We start from the raw sequence: 14,901 nt of genomic DNA, 5'->3' as shown, positions 1-14,901 counted from the left end.
TAATCTTTTGCTAAATTATTGTTTCAACCAGTCTGACAGGTACATATGTAAGGCTTACTAGACTGTAAATTCACTGGATCAACCTCTGGAGCTGCTGCTTTTTTTTTCTTTTTTTTTAAAAGCTTGATACCCTTACAATCCTCTGAACAGTGCCTATTTCTAATTATTGCATGTTTTTGTTAACAGCTCAGCTACTTCTACTTAGACTTCTTCAGAACTCTTGGTTTACCATTTGGGCCTGGTAACTTACTCTTTTTTAAATCAACAATTTGCTCCAACATCTATTCTGACACGTCTGAATAGATCACCTTTATTACAAGTAAAGAACAGGTCCTGACTAAGAAGTTCTCCAGCATTCTTGGTGGTGAAGATTGATGCAAAGAAATGTCCTTATCATCCTTAATTGTCCCCTTCAACTATTGATGATTCAGTGGACACAATGATTCTTCTGCAGGCTTCCTGCTTTTGATACACTTTTTTAAAAAAAAATCTCTTCGTTTTTATCTTTAGCTGTTTGTTCTTTGAAATCCATTTTGGTCCTTCTAGTTCCACCTCTTATTGGCTGCTGTAATTTATGCGCCTGTTTATTGGCTTTACTACGGTCAGATTTCCAAGTTTTGAAGTATTTCTGTTTGCTCAAGTAGCCTCTTGAGCACTGTCATTTAGCCATATTCGTTTAAACACTCTTCGTTTTCTCGCAGTAAACATTTTCTGAGATTGTTACTGTTTTTGAGTACCATCCCTGCATTCACCAAGGATTTAAATTTCTTTATTTTTACTTCAGGGCCTTTTTGACTAACCTTCTCATTTGACTGAAACCTCACTTTCTCAAGTTTAATGTCACTATCACTTTATAGTACACTACCTGCCCCTTGGCTTTTGAATCTAGATACAGTGTGTTACTTAAAACTAAGTTAAGGCTAGCCTCTCTTGTTAGATGCTCTAGAACAAATTGTTCCAAGAAGCAATCACTAAAAGGTGTTGAGAAATTGCTTCTTTAAAACTTTGCCCTGTTCTGTCATTTGTGAAATAGATGAAGATAAACATGGCAAGAACAGCGTCTCATTAAAGTAATTTTTGTTAGATGGACAGGCTAGAAGATTTTTAAAAATCTGGGTGCTGTTCCCAAAGTTTTAGAGGAAATAATAATAGTAGAAAGGGAATACCACTTATCTCACTAAATGCCTGCCACTTATAAAGCATGTGCTGCAGTAAAGATTGACACAGTGGTGTAATGACACCTCATAGCTAGGGTTGTCAACTTTCTAAGTACAGAAAACTGAACCCCCTTGCTCCACCCCTACCCTGTTTCTTCCCCCAAGGCCCTGCCCTCTGCTCACCCCCCTCCCTCAGTTGCTCACTCTCCACCCCCGCATTTTGCTCACTCCCCCCTCTCACGGGACGCACCTGCTGCCTGCAGAGTCAGGCTGGGAGGAGCTGACATGGAACCTGCCCACCTGCAAAATCGGGGCACAGCAGTGGGCAATCCCTGGAGCAAGGAGCTGGGGGGGGGGTCGGTTCCTGTAGCGAGGGGTTAGGGCTCGGGCAATCAGGGCATGCTGGGACAGAAGGGGGGTGGACAGGATCCCTCCTCCCCCTGGGTGGCGGGACCTACCTCTTGGAACCTGGTCCGGAAACAAGCCACCACTCTGTCAGGCATCAGCAGCTGAGCAGAGAGCAAGCTCTTCTATGTGGCTCCAGCCACGACAGCTCCTCTTCCCACCCCCTAGCAGCAGAGACCAGTTACTGCGGCCAAGTGGACTTTTAATGCCCGGTCAGCTGTGCTGACCAGACGCTGCTAGGTTCCCTTTTCGGACAGACGTTCCTGTCGAAAACCAGACACCTGGCAACCCTACTCATAGCACTCACGCTTCGTTGTTTTAAAAAAACAATACGCTACAGAAAATTTTCTAATTCGTAATGCATTATCAAAAATTATTAAAATTGCAGTTGTGAAAATAAGTTAAACAAACATGTATTATAGTTTATTTTGCAGAATATTAATAGTGGGGTCTTCATTTGCTGTTTTATGAATTTTTTATAATGCAAAAAAGTAACTACTGAAGTTATCATCAATTTTTCTCTGAAAAGCCATCAGAAAAGAGTTATTGGCCTATTTTCTTCCTTCTTCAGTCTGAGGCGTTTCACAGTACAATAAATCAGTTTTCAACACACAAAAATAAAGTTTACTCCAGAACTTGGGTATTTTTATATATATTTTTAAATGCATATTTTTATGCAAACAGCTTATTTATATAGTTGCATATTGCCAATGTATAATTATACTAGACAAACCAGCAAAACATTTATGAAATATATAATATAAACAGCTTACTTTGACCACATAATTGAACCTTCTGATGTCCTGAATTGCACTTGAAAAATCTAAGCGATTAAAAGCTTCTCCCAATGTGCAATAGCCATGTCTCTTGAAAAAGAAGAAAACATACTTTAAGAGCAAACAAAGAAAAAAATGGTTCAGTTAATCATCACTAATGTTCTGAATCAAGAAAGCTCTTAAGCATGTACTTAGAGTTAAACTTATGCCTAAGCACCCTTATGGAACAGGGATACTTTCCTGAATCTAGGCCAAGCATTCATTTGATTTCTTAGAGCAGGAATTGGCAACCTTTGGCCCGCGGCCCGCCAGGGCCAATGGGGGGCTGCGGGAAGCGGTGGCCTGCACATTCCTCGGCCTGTGCCGCTTCCTGCAGCCTCCATTGGCCTAGAATGGCGAACTGCGGCCACTGGGAGCTGCAATCAACTGAACCTGCGAACATGGCAGGTAAACAAACTGGCCCAGCCTGCCTTACCCTGGCGGGCTGCGTGCCAAAGGTTGCCGATCCCTGTCTTCGAGAGAAAAGATGAGGAAATTACAACTGCTCCATTTTGAACTAAAAGGTATCCAAGTGATGCCACACATTAGTAAGGCCTTATCTTCATTCCATGTGAATACTCCAGGGAGAATTCTGAGGCAAAAATAAAAAATTCTATGCACAATACTTTAAAATTCTGCATATTTTATTTGTCAAAATAACACAATTTAATCACACCAGTTTCAATTTTGGTAATTTATTTCAAAATACCTGTTAGCAAGTACGTCTGTAACAATAGAGACAACAAAAGAGATTCAGGAAATGTTTTTTTGACAAATAGATTCCTTACAAGGCATATTATTACAGAAATTGATGTATCTTTGTTGACTGTTATCTTCTATTTCAGTGAAATTAAATATTTCATTTAAACAAAGTCATTACACAAATGTACTGTAACGTCCTGGCCTAAGGGGGTGCTAGCATCCTTAAGGACTGTTTTGTGTCTGTCTGTCATGTCCTGTTCAAGTTCAAACTTCTGTGTGTATTGTAAGGTTTTAGGGTCAAGCCACTGAGGCAGGAAGGGGGGTTGGTGAGTTAGCAGTAGTTTAGTTGTAGGATAGTGGTGGTTAGCATGGGGAAATGGAGAACTCGGGTAGTGTGTATGTGTTGGGGCAAGTGTGCACATAAATGTGTTTGTATGGACCTGGTTGTATACATGGTTCAGGCTCATGTGCGCGCAGACGGTTACGTGTATACATAACTAATACATCTGAAACATCCAAAACTGGAAAATGGAAACAATTTGGTGGAACTCACAAATTCTGCATGAAAAATAAAATTCTATGAGGAACATTAATTCTGCACAAAATCTGCATTTTGCAGTGGCGCATAATTTCAGCAGGAGTACGTGCAAGCCATGGGATAAGTAAACATGTGCTTGTAGGTGCCTGCTAGCCTACCTCACTACTACACAATGATTGTGGACATCAGTACATTGCTGTCATGTCCCGTGTCTGTACTGTCATTGTATGTGGCAGTAACAAGCAATACAGTTATCTTGGCTCGTATCTTGAGATTGTGTCACTCTGTGCAGGGTGCTGTAGGACAACTTATCTGTTCACTCTTGGGATTGTGGGAGGAAATGGTCTAGGCCCACAAAATTCGTTTACTGGCAGTAACCAAGCAGTAATCAAGCTGATGTAGTGGTGTGCCGTTTGGCTCCCTAATCACCACGGCCAAGAACTACTGTTTTTTACGGATGCAATGTTTTGTTTTTGTGCCTCTGCACTAGCTGCTAGGAGATGTGGGCAGGGATTTCAGAGGCTGTTTTGGGGCTAGAGGAAATTGAGGTAGCAACATGCAGTCAGAAGTAGCATACAAGCAATTGGACAGGGCCAAGTGGACATGGAGTGAGACGATGTTGTTTTTAAATGGCAGATAATCCCTACTTCTGTGTAGGAACACACCCACACACTGGTGGGAGGACATGATGATGGAAACATGGGATGACTAGCCATGAGTAAGGCTGCAAGGCTGTCACAGAGGTCACGGATTCCATGACTTTATGTGACCTCCGTGACTTCTGCAGCAGTAGCAGTTTGGGTGTGTGGGAGGGGGCTAGGGGCGGGGGGGGGGTGCAGGGCTCCCCAGCTCCCACAGTCATGGCCCTGCAGCTCCTAGGTGGAGAGACCAGGGGGCCCCACGTGCTGCCCTTGCCAACAAGCCCCACCCCCACAGCTCCCATTGGCTGCAGTTCCCAGCCAATGGGAGTTGCGCAGATGGCGCTTGTGTTGGGAGCAGTGTGTTGATCCCCCTGGCCCCTCCGCTGCCTAGGAGCTGCAGGGACATGTGGAGACAGGTAGGGAGCCTGCTAGCCCTGCCAACCCTCCCCTCCCAGCATCACATGGCCTGGACCCTTCCCCCCCCCAAGAGCACCCACAGCCCCCCCGACCATCCCCCCAGAGGACTCGTGGGACCCCAGGAACACACCCTCCCCCCAGAGCACCCGCAGGCCCCCTCCCTCCCACCGAAGTTTTAGTTAGGGGTATATAGTAAAAGTCATGAACAGGTCATGGACCATGAATTTCTGTTTACTGCCCATGACCTGTCCATGACTTTTACTAAAAATACCCATGATGAAAATGTAGCCTTAGCCATGAGGCCAGAACTTTACACAGACCACTACTTCTGGGTAGTGTGACAAAGCTCCGAGCCTGTATTGGTGGGTCCCATGCCTCCAGGCGGATTCAGTGGCCTCAGAAGCGCGCTAAGGCCCTCAATATGATCTCCCTTTCCCTGTATAGCAGCAAAGGTCACAGCTTATTGAGCTACTTTCATCACAGGCCAGTATGGGAGGTGGGAAGGTGGAATACCCACAGTCTCTGTTGCTTCTTAGAGGTCAGTAGGCGCAGTTTGTCCTCCCTCCTGGACCAACGTCTGCTTCCCCTCTCAAGCGGATCTCTGTGGAGCATGGGGAGGGGAGAAGGGTGGAACCCGGGCCCGCCCTCTACTCCGGGTTCCAGTGCAGGTTCCCTCTGGTAGCAGCTGTTGGCGGCTTTCCCTTCACCACTGATGCTGCTTTGATTCCCTGGGCCACTTCCCCGTAGTCCCCTTTTCCAAGCTTCACCCTTACCTCAGGATTCAACAATGCTTCCTCTCCTCCAGCTCCTTTCACCTGGGCTTCTCCCGAGAAAACTGGAAAGGAGAGCTTTTAAGCAGTATGAGTGGAACCTTAGTTGGTTCCAGCTGTCTCCATTAGCCTAACTACCCCTTTGCCAGTTAATTGAGGTCAGGTGCCGGCATTAGCCTAATGACCTTAACTAGTTTAAATTGGCGTCAGGTGTCTTGATTGGCCTGGAGTAGCCTTTGTTTGGCTATCCTGGGAACAGGGACCTGCTCATTCTGAGGCTGATATACTGGCCTTCCACTACTCTCTTATATTCTTCTGGTCTGAGTCTGTCACAGTAGGAACACAAGCACATTATGACGGAAACAAGGGATGACTAGCCATGAGCCCAGAACTTTCACATGAAGAAACACACATTCATGGAACTGAGTAAGGTGCTTCCCTGGCGTTTAAGAGACACAGCACCCAGATGTGAGAACGAATAATGGTTTAGAAGACTGTTTCTATTGCCCTGTATAAACTGCCAACTTCAGACTGTTGCAGATCTGTTGGTAATCAGATAAGATGCTGAGTTCTCCCCTACTTCTTCAGTGTGGATACTCTCTACCACACTGTGCTCTTCTAGGGATGTTTAAGAGAACATCTCTTGTGAATCGGACACAAGCTTGTGGATGAGACTATAGCCATCCACATCTCTGCCTCTCCCTCTCCTTGCTGGCTGGGCTAGGTCATATCTCCATGGACATCCAAATTCTGAACCCACACCCCTCCTAGCTCCACATATGAATCCATGCTGAAACAGGTCTATGTGCTCACAGGGCTGCTCAGAACACAGTCCATTTCATTGTAAAATGAACATGTTGCTGGGGCACTACCACACTTCTTATTCTTTTTCCTGGTCTTCCAGTAGTTCACCTCGTGCCCCTGTATTCTCTCTCTGCACTGCTGTTTGGTCTGCTCAATCCCGTGATCAGCCAGCAGCTCCTCAGACATACCTTTTGTACAGTTTGACATTCCTCTTTGTACAGTTAAAGATGTGGGTTTGGTTTACTTCAGCCCAAAGCTGCAGCAAGATTCTGGTGCGTTCATAAGGCCAGGAGGCTGCATGCCAATATGCATGCTTCTTAGGGGCCATTGTTCCGCTGTTTCAAACACTGGGGATAGGACAGCTGGGGAAACTGCAAACAAGGTGGGACTATGCACTTTCCTGAGCAGAGGGAATTGAAGGGAGACCATTTCTGGTCAGGGCTCAGGGCACAGGGAGATGGAAAGGTAGAACACATGAATAGGTACCCAATGGGCTTATGGGAATGAATTGAAGGACTAGGATATCTCAATTGTTGAGCAGATACCCTTGTTTTAACTACATTGACCTTGTGGTAGAAACATGTGCTAAAAACTACCTTGTGGTCTGCCCTATTGTTCAGAGTGTGATGGCTGCCCCACTGTAAGATTGTCTGAATGTGTTTGGGGGTGGGGGGGCACCCAGGGCTGAGTATGAGGTTAGCATGCAGTGAAGATAAGATTTAAGATGTGTACTTAAACACCACATGTAATCAGGCAGCAAATAAGGACTGCAAGACAGCACAGGACACTTACTTCTCTGGTGCTTTCTTTGTGAACATAGATCCATTTTTCACGATAAAAACCTAAAAACAAATAAATTAATGTAACAATTTTAACTTTCAGCACATTGGGTAATATTTATTAAATAAAAAGTTACACAGATGTACCATTCTTGATAAAACTCTTTGCAAATGAGAGGGAGTTTTTAAGATAGTTTTAATGAAGGCTACTTACAAAAGTTTGAAACAGCTGATGGATAAACAGTTCCAAAAGTACCTAAGTGACTTAGGCACTTGGATAAAATTTTATCCTATGTAGTAAATTACACATACAAAAAACTAAGCAAAAATAAAATTATTTAGGTTGCAAAGCCAAGCATTCAAAGTAAGGAAACTCCAGATTTTAGTCTGCACCAGCAACCTATGTTCTGTCCTCTTGTGAGTATACATTAGGATACAGTTTTAATTACATGATCGCATATTTTACACAGGACCCCACCCTCATTCTGCGCACATATTCTGCTGTCTCCCCAGGAATATTCTGTGCCCTGGGGTTCCCCCATGTTGTCCCCTCAACCCTGAGCAATTTGTGCCTCCCATCCCCACCCCCAGTGTTCTGTATGCCCCTTTCTGTCTCTCCATGATCTGTGTCTTCAAGGATTGTGAATAACTGTATCCCCCACAGTTTTTTTTTTTAAACACTGAGTACTCTAGATGCTGTGATTAAAAGTAAAGAAAAAAAATCAATACAAATTCATTTTTCCAAGAGCTGTTTCACTACTGACAAGTTGAATTAAAATTACATATAAGATTAGCTTAAACTTACAAAGACAGTAACTAAAAAGTAAGTTTACATATTCAGAAGAACCTCAGTTTAAAGGAAAAAAAACAGAAAAAGAAAGTAAAAGCAGCATCAGTAGACTCTGATTATTAGAATGGTATCACAATTCACAAATGTATTTTCATTAGGATCATCAAGATCTCATGCTTGCTGATTAATGATAGAGTAGTTTAGAAAAGCTGTATCGTTTATGTATGCATTATTTATACTGAGTGTTTGTAGAAGCAGTACTAATAAGGATTAGTGAATTATGCCCTTATGAGTAAGCTTTATAGAAATATTTAAATACTTTAAGGTTATGAAACATCCTCCAAACTAGAACTAAAAGCAATCTAGTCTTACATTGTGATTTTGATTTATTCCGAAAATGGTCTTTTTTCCTTTTCTTGGCTGCAAATTCACAATCTTCAGTTCTGTATATTTCTTCTTCTTCTTCATCATCATCAGCTAAGATGCTGAAATAAACATACATTTAATTAAAGAACCATCTAATGATAAATATTTAACTATAGAGGGCTTGCACCTCACTCTGTCAATTGGAAATTCACAATTTAAAGAGAACATTATGTCAGGTGGTCCCCAAATATTACCACAGCAGGGATCTTAGCAGAGAAATTGTCATGTTCAGCACCTCCTCTCTCATTTTCATAATTGTGTAGTATTCTTGTTTCAAATATAGTAATAACTTCCATAGGAAATTAATATTAGGAACATATTTAAAACTTTTAAAAGTGTAATTTAGGAGGAGGAACTAATGAGGAGTCAGCATCATATGATCAAGCACCTTTCTTCAAACCGCTATTGTCTGCACATAGATCACCACTGGCTGATGGACTACAGTCTGGAAACCACTGCAGTATATCAAGGTTCTCAGATTCCAAGACCAGAAAGAACCACTGTGTTCCTGGAGCATATGATTCTTGGGAAAATTGTTTCAATGATTAATTACCCTCACTGTTAAAAATGCATAGCTTATATCCAGTCTGAATTTGTCTAGTTTCAACTTCCAGCCATTGGAATGAGGTTATATCTTTCTCTGTTAGACTGAAGAGCCCATTATTAAATATTTGTTCCCCATGTAGGTACTTATAAACTGTAATCAAGTCACTTCTTCTTGTTCTCCTTGTTAAGCTACATAGATGGAAGAAGCTCAATCTATCGCTATAAAGCATGTTTTCTAATCCTTTAATCTTTTTTGTGACTTTTCTCTGAAATCTCTCCAATTTATCAACATCTTTCTTAAATTGTGGATACCTGAACGGGACACAGTATTCGAGCAGTGGTTGCACCGGTGCTAAATACTGAGGTAATATAACTTCTCTACTCCAACTTGAGATACCCATTTATGGATCCAAGGATTGCATTATCCACAGCACTGCATTGGAAGTTCATGTTCAGCTGATTATCCACCATGACCTCCAAATCTTTTTCAGAGTCACTGCTTCCCAAGACAGAGTCCCCTGTCCTGAAAGCATGGCCTACATTCTTTGTCCCTAGATGTAGGCATTTATTTTTAGTCATACTAAAACACATTGTTTTATTGCACCCAGCTTACCAAGTGATCCAGATTGCTCTGTGTAAGATACCTGTCATCTTCATTATTTGCCACTCCCCCAATTTTTGAGTCATTTGCAAACTTTATCAATGATGATTTTATGTTTTCTCCCAGGTCATTAGTAAAAATGTTAAGCAGCGTACCAGGAACCAATCTCAACACCCTTAATACCACACCATTTAAAGATGATTTCCCTTTTACAACTACATTTTGAGATCTATGAATTAGCCAGTTTTTAATCCATTTAATGTGTGCCAAGTTAATCATTCTAGCTTTTTTAACCATAATGTCATGCAGTACTAAATCAAATGCCTTACAGAAATCTAAGTACATTAAAATTAACACACTATTTCCTTTATCATAAAAAAAAAAGGTAACAAGTTAGTTTGACAGAATCTGTTTTTTCATAAACCCATGCAGACTGGCATTAATTATATATTCTCCTTTATTTCTTAATCAAATCTCATACCAGCTGCTCCATTATCTTGATTGGGATCAATGTCATACTAACAGGCCTATAATTACCTGGGTCATCCTGTTTACCTTTTTTAAACATTAGCACAACATTAGATTTCTTCCAATCTTCTGGAACTTCCCTGGTGTTCCAAGACTTAGTGAAAGCAACATTAAGGTCCAATAAGCTCCTCAGCCTGCTCTTTTAAAACTCTTGGACCCAAGTTACCGGACTTGCTGATTTTAAAAATGTCTAACTTTGGTAGCTGCTGTTTAACATCCTGCTGAGATACTAGTGGAATGGAAAGAGTGATATCAGATATATATCAGATATGACTACATACCCCCCCACCCCCCACCAAATACAGAAGAGAAATATTTATTGACCCTTTCAGACTTTTCTGCATTATTATTGATAATTCTATGATTTCCATATAGTAATAGACCAATACCATTGTTAGGATTCTTTTTATTTCTAATATACTTAAACTCCTTATTGTTTTTAATTCTACCAACCATAGATATCTTTGTGTCCATTTGCTTCCTTTATACATTTTTTAGAATTCTTAGTTTCTCATTACTATCAACTTCCCTTTTCTTCCATTCACATATATTATTTTGAGGAAGGCCAGTAACAAGCTTTGGCACTCTAAGGGAACATGATCTCTTGCAGCAAAAACTGATGAGAATACATTTTTTCCATTTACTAAATGTCACAGAAACACAGTATACGACTGAAACGCCACCGCTACAATTTAGCAAAGCTTTCAATGAAGTGATCGTTGTAGCAGAGATTATCTGACTAGGATCACAACATTAGTTATTTTAGGCTCTCTCTACAATATTGAGGAAAGTGCTATTGTACTAGAGATTTTCGGGGATGGGGTGGGGTTGGAGGGATAGCAATCTAATTGCAAAATGCTATCATTATCCTCAACAATGTATGTCTGCACCAGTATGTCCCTATGAAGTAACCAAAACAGGAAAATCATTTTTTTAAAAATCACCATGCTTTTGTTGAGGTGGGAAATTAATTTTAGTGATGTATTTTGACTTTCACATACTAACTTTGTGTGTGTGCGCGTGTGCACGTGTGTGTGTACACGTACACACACACACACACACACACCAGGTAGCGAAAGTATAACAGTAATATAGAAACATGTACCATAATGGACCTTAAAGTCTATTCTTGAACAGTAATTCACTACACAGTTAAGCTTCCCTGCCAAAAAAACAGTTGAAGTGTTTGGTAACAACTAAAGCAAGTTTTATATCCCCCCAAATCCTGCATTATTTTTATCTTCTCTACAATTAATGAAAGAACTGTCAATAGGGTGATGGGAGAAAAAACACTGTAGACCCTAGAGCTGAATTTTTCCAAATTTTGATTTTTCAAATAAATTTTTACAAAAAAAGTTTTATCTGCTCTGCTAAATGCAAAGAACAAAATGCTAATACAAACCTCTTTACTTGGTAACACAATGCACATTTTTATGCCTTGATCTAAGTGTTTCATCCACTATTTGAATACATGTTAACACGAATTACAGCACATATGTATTGTGCTAAATTGTGATTTATTTAAAGCAAAGGTGTTACAATTATGTCTAAGGCACAGAAAACTTAGCAAGACGGTGATACAATTCCCCCAAAACAAAGACTTAGAGAGTTATTTTGCAGAAGGGAAATTTCTGACTGAAGGGTAGTTTTTATACAACTACGGCTTAAGAAAAACCAGTAGTTGTATTTACTTTTAAGGTACTAAATCCTTCTTGGAGCGTGATCAAATGAGAGACACAATACATATGAGATAACTTTCAACTTTAAAAGGAGGAATTCTGATCAAGTGCAGAATTTATTGCCTGATTTATTTAATTACTCACTTATTTTACAGCCAATAATGTTGAATAGTAAATCATATGAGACTGCTTCAGCCAGTCAAGAAACTGGAAATGTAATATTATACATTAATGTCAAAACACAAATAAAAATCTCTTTGTTTAAGTTACACAAGAGAGTAAAGGCATTTACAAATAAATAGATCTAATAAAATATCTACCTTATTGATAAACATTTGAATACCTGCCACGGATTTCGTTGAGCTCCCCCACCTGGACACTTGCCAGACTGCTGTGAGGAGATCCAACCCTGAATCCCACCTGCCCCTAGCTTGATGCTGCTAGGCAGAGCTTTGACCAGTTGTTCTCAAATTTTTGTATTGTGATCCCTTTCACACAGTAAGCCTCTGATTATATATTATATACCCCCTTATAAATTAAAACATATTTTTTATATTTAACACTATTATAAATGCTAGAGGTGAAGGGGGGTTTGCGGGTGGATGTTGACAGCTCGCGACCCCCCGCCATGTAATAACCTTGCGACCCCCTAAGGGGTCACAACGCCCAGTTTGAGAACCCCTGTCTTAGGCACTGTCCCAGGCTTTGAGCCTCTAGGCCTGCACTCCAGGTGCAGACCTCATGTCTGACACCACTCTTTATAGTGGAAATCCTGCGTCCAATTGCCTAAGGCCCTGCAACTAGTGCTGTCTTCCCATTGCCTTCCCCATCAGTTTTTGAGTGTTTCTCAGAATCTCCTCTTCTGGTTTGCAGTTTACCTCTTCAGGGGTACAAAATAGTGAAAGCAAACAGACAGATATTGTACAAGATCATCAAATATCATTACTCTTCACTTATGTGGCATAACAAATATACAGATCTATAAAAAAAAAAATAAACACACTCATGTGTTTTTCCCTGCTTCAGGTTCCTTACCACTCTGGAGAGTTCTTTGGGCCTGGCCAGAGCTTTCTGCAGTGTTTGGGATCCTTTTCCTGCAGCTCATGGGTCTCTCCAAAATCATGGAGCGTTCCTAGGTCAGCTAGCTTTATCTACCTTGACTGGTTCCGCAAACGCACACAACCCTCCCACAAAAGCATGCCAATTTCTTCCCATCTCCTGCACAAAGCTTCCTGTCCCAGTGAATCTCTTGAGTTTATAGTTATATGTCCCACCACCAGCACCTGGTTCCTTTGTTGTAACTGCTGGGAATTTTCTTCTCTCCACTTCTCCAACCTCCTGCAGAGAAAAATGGTTGAACTGGTTCTCCTAGGCTTCAGCCAACCCATTGTACCAAAGTGCTTCCACCTAAATAGGTGACCATTACAGACTAACAATCCACCACTGTACGTAGTCTGGGAGAGACATGCTACGGGTGTCACCAAATGGTGGATTTCACATCTGCATAGAGGCATTTAATAGTACAACTACCACCACAATTCATAAGTCCTACATAAACAGATTCCCCAAATTGTCACAACCTTAAATGATGTATATATAGTCCAGTGATAAGAGGGTGACCCAAGAAGATTATCTGAAGAACTATATTAGAAGCTCTGATCATGCTGTTTTGCAATGGTTTTACATACTTAATATACTCTCAAGAAGCAAAAAATTAAGAGTCCCTCCAGCTCCCATTCCTCTTTTTATCACATTTATATATTTTTTTTAAAAAAAAGCCAACCAACCAAAGAAAAAAACTACTCACCTGTACATTAAAAAATCTTTTGTTTTAAGCTGAGAAAAAACTCCAGAGCCCAGCATAAAGTCAAAGCAGTTTCTTAAAGTAAGGCTTTTCTTTCCAGGTCAGCAGATAACTAGAGGAAACAGCAACGCTAACCATACAAAGACATAAAGATAAGCAAGAGTGCTTACTTTTACAAAACACTGATAACTAAGATTGTTTTTACTGTGAAGGCAGTCAACCTTGTGTAGATAAACAGAATCGCTAAAGCTATACGTCAGTGGTTCTCAAACTAGGGCTGCCGCTTGTTCAGGGAAAGCCCCTGATGGGCCGGGCCGGTTTGTTTACCTGCTGCGTCCGCAGGTTCGGCCGATCGCAGCTCCCACTGGCTGCGGTTCGCCGCTCCAGGCCAATGGGGGCTGCGGGAAGGGCAACCAGCACATCCCTCGGCCCACGTCGCTTCCCGCAGCCCCCATTGGCCTGAGCAGCAAACCGCAGCCAGCGGGAGCAGCGATCGGCCGAACCTGCGTATGCGGCAGGTAAACAAAATGGCCCAGCCCACCAGGGGCTTTCCCTCAACAAGCGGCGGCCCTAGTTTGAGAACCACTGCTATAGGGCACTGAAGCTCAACAATGAGTAAAATTGCTTTTATTTCCCCAGCATCATTCTTTGACAGAAAAAGTGTATACAAGCCTTATACCACTCATGAGTATTCATTTATATTAAAACAGCTGAGTTTGCCATATGAATCTATTTTTCATTGTCAGTTTAGATGTAAGAAGCATGAGCAATAGCCTAGATGTTGTAAGTCACCAGGGCAAGTAAAAGTGCATTTGAAAACAACCCATGCCTAGGCATTAAAAGGCAAACATTAAATTACATCAATCCATAGCTATTTGTTGATACTAGTTAAATCCAGCATTGAGTGTTAAACTGTCTTTTATCAAAGTGACGTAACACAGGATACTGGAAGCTTTTAGATGAAGATCTTTCTAACACCAGAAATATTGTCCTACACAGCAAAAACTATGTTTAGCTTTTGCCCTGCAGAAATTCAAGTCACAGAAACAGACTCACAAAGCAAGTTAAACAACTTCACTCACCCGCACACACTTCCATTCCTCTCCCAGTGATGGATTTTAGAGAGAGGGAAATAGCATCACAATTACCTTTTACTGCAGTTTAAGCCTAAGGAAATAGTCCATTACCATTACATAGCAACTGTCCTTGAAAGACTATCTTTGAATTTTATATATAAAAACCAACAAAAGTTCTTATTTGAAATTGATGTTCCCCAAAGCCAGCAAACTTCCAAGTACTATAATTAGTGTTATTGTAGACTTTTTAAAAAAATTTTTGGTAAATCCACTTTTGGAGAATAGACTTTTTTTTTTTTTAATAGACTTGTTAGAAACCTGTCTAAAATGAGAAGTATAGCTCTTGCCTACCACTTACACAAACTGCAAAGGAACAGTTAGACTGCTAAGCACAGTTGTCCCTTTATAAAGAAAGCACACAGC

At 41.1% G+C, this 14,901-nt stretch overlaps 1 protein-coding gene across 13 annotated transcripts in view; it reads right to left on the bottom strand.

Moving 5' to 3' along the window:
• Nucleotides 1-14,901, bottom strand: part of FBXO25 (F-box protein 25) — a 62,442-nt gene that overhangs the window by 34,078 nt on the left and 13,463 nt on the right. For 8 of the 13 annotated variants that reach the window (XR_006289398.1, XR_006289399.1, XR_006289400.1 and 5 more), the window contains 3 exons: nt 8,191-8,303; nt 7,042-7,091; nt 2,336-2,449 (listed from right to left, as the gene is read on the bottom strand). Coding sequence is in view for 8 of the 13 variants with exons in the window: in XM_037894170.1 (XP_037750098.1) it covers nt 2,336-2,449; nt 7,042-7,091; nt 8,191-8,303 (277 nt within the window). In the remaining 5 variants the exon portion in view is untranslated. Of the gene's footprint in view, nt 1-2,335; nt 2,450-7,041; nt 7,092-8,190; nt 8,304-13,405; nt 13,533-14,901 lie in introns of all 13 variants that reach the window. The other 5 variants (XM_037894175.2, XM_037894172.1, XM_043542328.1 and 2 more) reach the window with 2 other exon arrangements.

This window comes from Chelonia mydas, chromosome 3, assembly GCF_015237465.2.
Source record: "Chelonia mydas isolate rCheMyd1 chromosome 3, rCheMyd1.pri.v2, whole genome shotgun sequence".
Taxonomy (NCBI): domain Eukaryota; kingdom Metazoa; phylum Chordata; order Testudines; family Cheloniidae; genus Chelonia; species Chelonia mydas.
This window is presented reverse-complemented; position numbering and strand designations above follow the sequence as displayed.